The 11043-nt window shown below is 45.7% G+C and overlaps 1 protein-coding gene across 1 annotated transcript; it reads right to left on the bottom strand.

The window, feature by feature from the left end:
• Nucleotides 1–1227: 1227 nt before the first annotated feature.
• LOC135390130 (uncharacterized) lies at nt 1228–4039 on the bottom strand. The gene is made up of 2 exons (XM_064620123.1): nt 3864–4039; nt 1228–3068 (listed from the first exon to the last, which is right to left on the bottom strand). The coding sequence occupies exons 1-2, from the start codon at nt 3978–3980 to the stop codon at nt 1791–1793; spliced, it is 1395 nt and encodes a 464-aa protein (XP_064476193.1). The 5' UTR covers nt 3981–4039; the 3' UTR covers nt 1228–1790.
• Nucleotides 4040–11043: the final 7004 nt, after the last annotated feature.

The raw sequence follows: 11043 nt of genomic DNA, 5'->3' as shown, positions 1-11043 counted from the left end.
CACTAACCCTGCCTGCAGGGGCACCAAAAGGACACATTTCGTGCAGGATGAAGCCGCTTACCGGCCTCTGTAGTCCGGTCGGGAACGCGTTGGCTTGTTGAGCTCAAGTTTGCGGGTTCGATTCCGGCCCAGGACGATAGCCATGTGGGGGAGGCAGACATTGCTCCCAGCACCGTTTCTTGGAGATTGCCGGTGCCTGCGAAAAGAACCCCAGGTGGTCGAAATTATCTGCAGCCCCACCCTGCGGCACGTGCAAGCATGTCGCCACACTAGCTATAGACACACCTTGCATGTAAATCTATACTGCAATTACATTTTTATGAAGTCGCTTTAGGATCAGAAGAGAGAAATAAAGTCAAGAATACAGTGTGTGTGGGGGGGGGGGGGGAGGGGGGTTGCACAAATTTCCCACCTGGCCCCCAGGAGGCGAAAAGTAGACGCCGGCCCTGAAAAAATTATGTATATGATCCATCAACATCGCCTGAAGTCTGGAGAGTCCTCAACGCTTGATTTTTTTATGTTCACCGGACCGTGAGGTGGATCTCCGGGTAGAGATAATTGCAGCTGTTGGCGACGCGGTCTGCTGCCTCGTTGCATGGGATCCCCATGTGTGAAGGAATCCACTGGAAGCTCACAGCAAAACCGTCACACTCAAGCTGCATCGAGGATTCCAGGATTGATTGTGAAATTGGGTCGTCGATGTGAGGATTTTCATTGCGTTACAGTGCGCATTTGAGGTCACTCAGCACAACCACGCGCTGTGATATAAGGTTGGACAAGGACTATCAATGCGGCTTTGGAGCGCGCGAACTTTAAATATAACGGTAACGATCGCTATGCTATGATGTTAGAGGTCGGGGCCCAAGGGTCGTTGACGTTCAACGTGGTTGATGCAACTCATACACGGACACCCCGTGTCATCGTCTTCAGCTACTTGTTGTTGTTTCAATTAAATCTATGTAGAAAGTATGAGTTATTCTTGCTATCACACGGGAAGTAATTACGAGGACGTTCAAATTTAAATTATAATTTAATTACAAAGTGCACCCAACAGGTACTCCGAAGCGCGCATGACCATAGGGACAATTTGGGTTCCCTTTCGTTGAGTCCACAGGTATGAGAGAAGTGGAGGATAATTCGAGTGTGGCAGAGCGCATTGTCATAAAAAAAAATCTCGAAGAAACGAAATTCCCTGATATTTTTGAAAGGGTTGAAGCAGAGTTTCGATTTACAGAGCTGATGATGATGATGATGATTCGTGTTTTATTGGCGCAGCGGTAACTATATTTACAGAGCATTTACGCATTTCAAGCAGAGCACTTATATGTATAAGTTGTGTCAACCTATCAACAAAGCTACTGCTACAACAGAGCTACACTGGTATCATCTTCCTCATTAAGTAATTATGATTGTCTGTGGCCATGTAGTAGTCGGTAAAAGCCACTGTTGCTCTGCCACTGCGGTTACCTCACTCTTAGAGCAGCACTTCGCCGCATAGCGCTCTCTCCTGATTTGTTGAAGACGGGCGGCGTACGCCTCCTTGTGCCACTTACGCAGTTATGCAAACTGTCACAAAATGGTGTACGCCCTGCTCCTCCCACATGTCAGGAGGGATAAAGGTATCATTCTGCGCAATGGTTGACCTTCAGCTTGTTTTGCGGTGGAGTTCTGAGGCCTGATTTTATCATTGACTGCGATGGAGAAGTTACTGCATGACACTTAGTTGCAATAAAAATATTCTGCGTCGAGCTGCACCGCTGTTGATCGCTGTCAAAAGTCTCTGGAGAGTTTCAAAATAGACGAAAGAAGGGTGAAATCTTTCTCGGAGTGTCCACAGACTGAGTATTTTCGGAAGCCGGAATAACTTCGGGAAATAAAGTAACTCCAACTGTAATGGCATCATCGAGGAGATACCCCTCCGTCTTAGCTGATTTGTATGATAGAACCTCTCCAAAACCACACCCTCTACACTTTGTGTCAGGCTTGTCGAAGCCTGGGCAATGCTGAAAGAGTTCCCTTGTCACTGTTTTGTGAATATCTTTCGTTGGCTCCTTCGGGTGAAAAATGGAGAGCACAAACTTCGTTCTGAACGGCCACTGGAGAAGTGAGTTTCCTGAGCCACGGCAAAGAAGGAAGAACGTACCTAACCATACAATGTCTTTTTTATCTGTGACGCTCAGCTCCAGTTTTGCTGTGTACCCGTTGATGACGTATGGCTCACTTTGGATACAAGCGGTATTCTTGGATGCATTCATCTTCTCAATGTGTTCTGTGATGCCTTCGACGTGAAAAAACGCTGTAGGATAACTTGAGCCAATTATCCGCAGCTTCTCTGTAGAGTTCTTCTGCTCGAGCTGAATCTTAATCGTTTCAATGGATGACTCCATACGACGTATTTCGCGAAGCGTGTTGTTGAAGCTTGCTGTTCCTGCTAATTCTAGCTTCCTAGAAATACCTTCTTGAACGAAGTCATCTACACGTCTAGGGATGATATTTCCTAATTCCGCCGACACGTTCCCGATCTTCCGGAAGTTACGACGTAGGATTGTTTCAACGCCGTTGAATCTTAGAGTATGTTGTTCGCTGAACAAACTTAGCCTGCGAGAGGTCATTTGGCTCTCTTGGATCACTTGATGTAGTAGCTTGTCGTGTCCGAAAAGTGATGCTTCTATTGTGACGAGTTTTTCATTGGCGGTCTTCTCAAATTCATCGAACCGCTGCGAAAGATCTTGAAGAAGGCCGGGGACCGACGCTACACTGCTCAGCCATTTCATGCTTTCTTCCTTGAACGTGTTGAGGACAGCAAGAATTGAAGCCTTCTCGTTTATGACATCGTCAGAAAGACGTTGTACAGTTTGTGATAACGTTTTCATTGTTTCTTCTATGCCGAGTACTGCATGGGTCAACACCTGAGGAGACAATGTTGCTCTGCGATGTACATGTGAAGGACCATCTTTGTCTTCAGCAGTAGGATCACTGTCTGACATTGTATGCGTTGTGATATCTCGTTTCCACATCGACGCTTCATGTAGTCCTGGTTTCTCAGCGTCTAAAGTGTGTCGACGGACCTGCGGAAAACGAAAGCGTTAGCGCACGACTCGGGCACACCCTCTAGAAACAACCCCTGATCAACCTCATCGCTTAAACAAACAATGATGGTAATTAAACAGTGTGACGCACAGTGGCGTAGCCGGACCTCCACGGTAGGGGGGGGGGGGGCTCGAAACAAATACCAGCCCCAGTTTCGACCCCCCCCCCTGTTGATACTGGGTGCGCCACCACACACATACTTGGGCATACCGCAAGATAGGAGATGCAACTCTGGCATAATTGACTTGAACGTACACAATGCGATTACGGTTAGGCTGTCGTGAGGCCGTGTAACCAGATTCCAGAATGGAAGTATTTTGAAAGGCTCATACTTTGAAAATCATTTAAAAATGTAGATAGACGCCAGGAACTGCAAGAACTTTCGCGATCGTCACATTGGTCCCCCCACCCCTCCCCGCCCATATAGCATTTTCTTCTCTGGTTTGCACAGTTTGCTTGGGTCGGCCCGTGGCAGGTAGGTGGGGCTCGAGTCCCCTCTAGCCCCCCCGTGGCTACGCCACTGGTGACGCAACAAGCTTGAGACCGCCGATCACGGCCTCACTCCGACGACAGTGTCCGCACTCCGACAGTATAGCCACGGAGAAGTGCTACCATTACCTCCATTAGCGTTCTGCGCTTGGCTGACTGAAAACATCTCACCTGCTCCTTCGGACAAATTGGCCCATATCCAATAGGAGACGACAACACTACACAAAAATATCCACTCTGTACTAACGGCGAACTTACCAAACTGTCTGCGCAGAAAGACTTACATGTGCAGGAGCAGTGACTTCAGCTTCTTTTCTTTCCGAAGCGGAAGTTAGAAGACCGGTAAAAGATGAACACAAAAGCACGATCGTAATCACAAGGGCGAGAGGAACTTGAAACATGGCCTTTCTCTAAGCTGGCCTAATGTCCGTTGATTGTAGCTACACGAGTTCCTGGTAAAGCAGTGTACAGTTCCAGGGTTATTCCATATTTAAAGCCTCAAGTCCATTTTTTCTTCCCGAACGTACGGAAGATTTTGATTGGCTGCAGTAAATATGAGAGAGGGTCAATATGATAAAATCAAAAGAACAAAAAACTGAGTGTGCGCTACGGAGTGTGCCTCCACGGAGAGAACCGCAGTTATCGCCGTTCGGTTATCTGTCTTGGAACAGCAGCACGTTCACCCCTCCTCGGTAGCTCAGTCGGGAACGTGTTGGCTCGCTGAGCTCAAGATCGCGGTTTGAAACCCGGCCGAGGGCGGTAGCAATGTGGGAGAGGTAAACATTGCTTCCAGCACAGTGTGTCAGAACTTTCCGGCGCACGTAAAAAGAACCAGAGGTGGTCGAAATTATCCGCAGTCCTACCCTGCGGCACGTGCAACATGTCGCCATATTATCTGTTCATCCTTTCACCGTTTACCAACAGAAGGCACAACCGGAAGTTGTCTAGGGTTCCCAGCGTCAGGGCCTGCATGTGGCGCCACGCTCTGTCACTCATTTGAGTTAAACCAATTTGACTGCTGTAAACGTATTTTTATTCGCGATGTATTAATTTGCGAAGTTATTGCCGAGTATTTATAATGTCGCGATTCCACGGCTGCTTCCTTTCGCGGGACAATCGTCAAGCAGTGTTGGCGAGTACAACTTTTCGCGCTTTTTTAGCGGTCGCGAAATTCGCGAAAATTAATACATCGCGAATAAAGACACGTTTACAGTATTTGTAAACAGTGAAGGGGTTTAACTGAAATAAGTGAAACGGCATGACGCCATATATGTAGCCGCTGACGCTGGGAACCGTAGCCAAGTTCCGATTGTGCCTTTTGTTTGTAAAGAGTGAAAGGACGAATAGGCAGACGAACATAACGTGTAACAGCACGACATTATTACTATTATTATCATTATATTATTATTTGCAGGGCGTTCGTCGCCGACTTCCTGCACAGACGTCGTTCTTGCGAAAACTCGATTCACTCGGATTACTCTTAGCCGGATCTGAGTGAATGACACGTGACACTTTTGGTTTTGGGTCTCATGTTTTTGAGTCCAGATTTAGAAGCGGTCTGCGATGTCGCTCTCTTTATGAAAACGAAGAGGGCTTCCTCCGCTTTCTTTTGCAATTTAGACGTTTCTGTGAATATCATCACCTATAAGATATCGAGCTGCAGGCGACATGATGAAGAAGATTGTTTGAACAATTTGCTCTTCAGGCTATGTGCATTGTTCGCGTGAAACTACAGAATTACTTTCGTGTAAAGAGCGTCCAATCACTCAGGAGGTTCTCGCCAGCACGGTGTCTTGGAGTCGGACGTCGGCGATGGCAACGCTATGCTCTGTTTTTTCCAAGATACATAACCATGGCTATAACTACGGTACCCTCTGGGGAGGCGGGCCCATATATATTTTTTTTAAATTGCGTATTAGCGCCGCGATGCAATTTGATCGAGCGGCGTACAGATGTGAACAGGAGAAGAGAGGACAGCAAAAAGGAAGGCAGACCCGGTAGCGCGCTTGCATTTTCATGTATTTTGTCGTACTGACCCTCTGTCATACTGCCGCCAACCAAAATCTTCCGTACGTACGGGGGAAAAAAATCGAACTTGGTGCTTTTAGCATATAGTCCACAGCGTCGCTCTTCCTTCAATATCTCAAGCGGTGTGCCTCACGATTGCACCTCGTCGTAGACACTTGTGTTGCATGTCGCACATCCTAGAAGTGGATTCTTGAAAAGATAAAATGCTCCAAGGGACTCTGACCAGAAGTGTGGGAACCCTTTCGTACTTGCGGTCGATAAAGCATCAAAAAAGGACTCTTCATGCGAAAAAAAATTCATGCATTAAATCATCACGGTTTCTCTAAATTCGAATTTTAAACATTCGACTTCATCGGAGTGCAGCACGCCTAGCATCAACGCGAGAAACCATACGTTTTTATATATGTTTATATATATATATATATATTTTCCCCTATCTACATACAACATCCTGCTCGTTCGAACCTCCATTTTGTAGCGTATATATATATATTTGTAAGTCAAACGTCGCAATGCCAGTACTCGAGAGCTGTTTCGGCCTTCTTGGGCCTCATCAGCAGTACGCAGGCAGGTAACGTTTGAGCGGATGGCGGATGGCTCCGTACTGCTGGTGAGGCCCAAGAAGGCCGAAACAGCTGTCCAATACTGGCATGGCGACGTTTGACTTACAAACATGTGCTATACGTGCTAGCCAAAGAGCTCCTGCTATTTTTTTTCCCTTATTCACTTGGCTGGCTTTGCACCGGGATTTCAGAGGTGTCTTAGGACACCCTGACGGGAGGCATCACGTGCCACGTGACCTTCTGACACCATGCGCTTAAACATTGCCTGCCTGCGTACTGCTGATGAGGCCCAAGAAGGCCGAAACAGCTGTCCAGTACTGGCATGGCGACGTTTGACTTACAAACATATGCTACATGTGCAGCCAAAGAGCTCTTGCTAATTTTATTTTCCCTTATACGCTTGACTGGCTTTCCACTGGGCTTCCAGAGGTGTCTTAGGACACCCTGACGGGAGGCATCACGTGCCACGTGAGCTTCTGACGCCATCCGCTGAAACGTTGCCTGCCTGCGTACTGCTGATGATGGCCAAACAAGGCCGAAACAGCTGTCCAGTACTGGCATGGCGACGTTTGACTTACAAACATATGCTACACGTGCAGCCAAAGAGCTCTTGCTAATTTTCTTTTCCCTTATATTATTGGTGCCACCGACGTAGCTATAGAACAAATGCACTTGCCCATGCGCTCATGCGCGGCCCGAGTCTGTGTGTTTCGGTATGGCGGGCTAGTGGTATGGCTAGCGGTATGGCATTCTAGTCCTCCATAGTTTCGGAAAAGGAAACTACCGTCGTCTTTTATTTCGTTGTGGCTATTGGAGCGCTAGCCTCTACCATAGATGTATTGGGGTCTTCGAGATGAAAGTAAGATCCATACAGACAAGAATTTGTGACTCAAATGTACTACCAGTTACCTTAACCAATCAATTCATTGATTGAATTAATTCAATCAATTAATTACTGGAAAAAATCACCAAATGTCGACGTGTTTTTTTAAGTAGAGGTTTGTCTAATAAAATAGAGGTTCCGGAAGCGTCCAGTGAAAACGGGCTTTTTATTTAATCAATGAGCGCATGCTAATTGCTATGCTCAGTAAAAAGACATGTTTTAGATATGTAGATATCGCCACTTGTTTACGAATAATTCAACAGCAGGTCTTCATAAAACACTGTATAAGAGTGATGATAAGCGCCGAGAAACGTATGCTACCGCTTCATTCAAAGATAGGTGAAGACGGCCACATAACTGCGACCACATTGAAAAAGGAGTCCCAGCAGCTGGCTCATTTTCTTGTTTGCTTACTGTCGCGAGTGGTTACGTCGGGTCCCTACTAAAGTATGTGATCCCGTAAATGTACCTATATTGGTAATGATTGAGGGTCTCTGGACGTCCCTGTCTTCTCTTTTTTAATTGCAATAGAAATTATTCTCGAGTACATCGTTCATGTATATATTAATTTCCACTAAAGGTTACACTAAGGCCATAGCCGCCTTTGCATCATAAAATTGTTCACAAATAGACCAATCTATCTACCGTGGCGTCGCTCATGATCATAGTCGGCGCCAACAATTGTTAATATTAAGATCGTGCCTTTCTCACGCCGACCAATCATTTCGCTTCACGAGCTTCTACAGCGCGATTTTTGATTTCGCAACGACATTCAACCAACACAAAAGGCTTGATGCATGCTTCAATTTCTGAGCCACGCGTTGCTTTTTTTTTTTACCTGAGCACGAGCTCTCGTGAGTGTCCCGCGTGCCCACGGTGACGTTGCCGTGCAGATGACCGTTAAAAGTTCTATTTCTTATCTCTCCTCCTTGTCCTTCCCCGAATTTTTCCTCCTCCCATATCCTCGTGCAAATCTGTCAAGTCGGCTTTCTTGCATGGTTGTCTGCTATCCCGCGAAGCTGGCTTTCTGTGTCGTATCCCTGATGGGCTCAATCTTGATGTGCACATAGCGATCGTTATAGCTATTTTTCAAAATTTGCGCGCTCATTCCGTCACGCGCATTGGCCGTCAACCGGGGAGCACGAGCGTTTAGCGCTATGTGCATTGTCCACGTGAAACTACAGAATTACTTTAGTGTAAAGAGCGTCCAATCACTCAGGAGGTTCTCGCCAGCGCGGTGTCTCGGAGTCGGACGTCGGCGATGGCAACGCTATGCTCTCTTTTTCCAAGATACATAACCATGGCTATAACTACGGTACCCTCTGGGGAGGCGGGCCCATATATATTTTTTTTAAATTGCGTATTAGCGCCGCGATGCAATTTGATCGAGCGGCGTACAGATGTGAACAGGAGAAGAGAGGACAGCAAAAAGGAAGGCAGACCCGGTAGCGCGCTTGCATTTTCATGTATTTTGTCGTACTGACCCTCTCTCATACTGCAGCCAACCAAAATCTTCCGTACGTACGGGGAAAAAAAATCGAACTTGGTGCTTTCAGCATAAAGTCCACAGCGTCGCACTTCCTTCAATATCTCAAGCGGTGTGCCCCACGATTGCACCTCGTAGTACACACTTGTGTTGCATGTCGCACATCCTAGAAGTGGATTCTTGAAAAGATAAAATGCTCCAAGGGACTCTTCCCAGAAGTGTGGGAACTCTTTCGTACTTGCGGTCGATAAAGCATCAAAAAAGGACTCTTCATGCGAAAAAAAATTCATGCATTAAATCATCACGGTTTCTCTAAATTCGAATTTTAAACATTCGACTTCATCGGAGTGCAGCACGCCTAGCATCAACGCGAGAAGCCATACGTTTTTATATATGTATATACATATATTTTCCCCTATCTGTATACAACATCCTGGTCGTTCGAACCTCCATTTTGTAGCGTATATATATATATCATTTCGGATCAGGTTCAACAACCACCGATGTGACGTTACAAAAAAGCCAAACCCCCGGTCTCTCGCCATTTCAAGCAACCAGGTCATTCACTAAATAATGTGTCACTTTTATTCTCCAGTCAAATTTTAGTTCAGATCGGTGCAGGGAACAACGCGAATCTTATCTCATTTACAAATTCCAATCAACCATTAACGAAGATCTGGGAGCACTTTCAACGGTAAGAAATCTGGCCGCCTAGATGAGCAACACTTTCTTCCTTTTCGTTTCCTTTCTGTTTTTCTTTACTTTCTTTCTTTTTTTTTTCAGCCAAGTTTGAAGCCGCGCTCATCCTGCCTGGAATTTTCCCCAAAGCGGACAGTGACCTACGGCGAATGACATCACCACCCAGTCTTGACCTTCTGGAATATTCCCGAATCTGACTCATTGACAAACGCCTGTGGCGTGCCCGTACCGATTATGACGTCATGTACCAAACCTATTTAAGTAATGTGTAACCAGCTAAGCATCTTTTGTCCTGACGAAGACAGTGCCACTGTCGAAACGTCGACCCCTTGCCCATTTTACTTTTTAACGTCTTCCTATGTAATAAACTAGTGTTAGTAACTTCCCTAAAATCTGTTTCCGCGTCTTTTTTTTGAACTGCTATATATATATATATACAGGGTGTCCCGGCTAACTGCAAACCATGACCATCTCTATAATACACGACCATCACACTCGCACCTAGCCCCAGCGCCACTGATGTAGTTTCGCCAAGCGGCCGCCGCGCGTTTGTGGCGCTGAATACAGGACCTTCGGCAGACGACGCATGCTATGCGGATACTGTTGCTGCCGTCATTCGCGTTTGGTTTTTGCCGTTTTTGACGCGGTGGACAGTGTTTGTCTCCAGTGCATGGTTTGTGCATGGTGCAGACGCGATGGTGTACTGCACCGTCCCGTTGCAAGCCGAAGAAAGCAGTGTCGAACACAAGTATTTCATTCCACGAGTTCCCCGCTCAAATGCTGTCTTACGGGAGAAGTGATTCGAAATATATCGCGGCGTCTTGACACAAGATACTTCATTGCGAATTGCGATTGTTTCATTTCATATAGGGTGCACTTTTTGGATGGCAGTGTGTACCATAAATAGTTTTATCTAATATAGCTGAGTACCTTTTACGCATCTCTCTCTGAAAGAAAAAACGAATAATGAACTGTGGCCTCCAACCAGGGGTGGACATAAATGCATTTTTTGAGTATTTAAATATAAATACAAAATACTTTGTTGAAAGGGGTGTTTAAATACTCTTCATAAATACTTTTCGATAGGAGTATTTAAATATAAAATATAACGTATTTAAATGCCGTAACTAGTACCATAAATACTGCGATGAAGATGTCATCTGGAATTACAGAAATAACGATGAACATAACAAGTCAGCAAGGAAAATAGCACTTATTTGTTAGATTATCATGGTAATTTTAATATTAGAAGTTTTTGACTGCATCACTTAGGATTCTTATGTTCGGCTGTACAATCAGATTCGGAAAGGAGAACAGCATCTGCACTGGTGCCGATGAGCAAAGGCTTGCATTAAATTTGATGAAGATGCTTCGTACAACAAAGTAATCAGCCGCGACCATTGTCTGCAACAACAGCGAAAACTGTCCATCTAAAATCGTTTTTCGCCTGCATGCTAGCTCGAACTCTGCGTGTTCTCGGCATTTCAAGGCCGAAGACTTTAGCATCGGCGCAAAGCGCAAAATTCTCAAACGTGGCACCATGGCTACGGTACCTACGTTTAGTGATCACGAAGTTTACACAGCCTTGCATCTCCCAGTAGTGCAAAACGAACACAAAAAAGGCACCAAAAGGTAGCGTCGCAGAAAAGCCACCATCAAGAAAAATTCTTAGGGTGGCTTCTATCCGAACAGCATAATAAAGGTTAGCAGAGCATTGTAATGGCAAACCGCAAAAGAAGGAGAAAACAAAGTGTAAAAGTAAAATAAAAAGGGACCAATAAGTAGGAAAACAAAACAAGCAACTG

This window comes from Ornithodoros turicata, chromosome 3, assembly GCF_037126465.1.
Source record: "Ornithodoros turicata isolate Travis chromosome 3, ASM3712646v1, whole genome shotgun sequence".
NCBI classification, from domain to species: Eukaryota; Metazoa; Arthropoda; class Arachnida; order Ixodida; family Argasidae; genus Ornithodoros; species Ornithodoros turicata.
The sequence above is the reverse complement of the archived record's forward strand: the minus strand, read 5'-3'. Positions and strand labels throughout refer to the sequence as shown.

Coding starts and splice junctions, on each gene's coding strand:
- LOC135390130 (XM_064620123.1), bottom strand. CDS start 3,980: ATGTTTCAAGTTCCTCTCGCCCTTGTGATTACGATCGTGCTTTTGTGT. Junction 3,069..3,863: donor AAGTCACTGCTCCTGCACAT/GTAAGTCTTTCT, acceptor CGTTTTCCGCAG/GTCCGTCGACACACTTTAGA.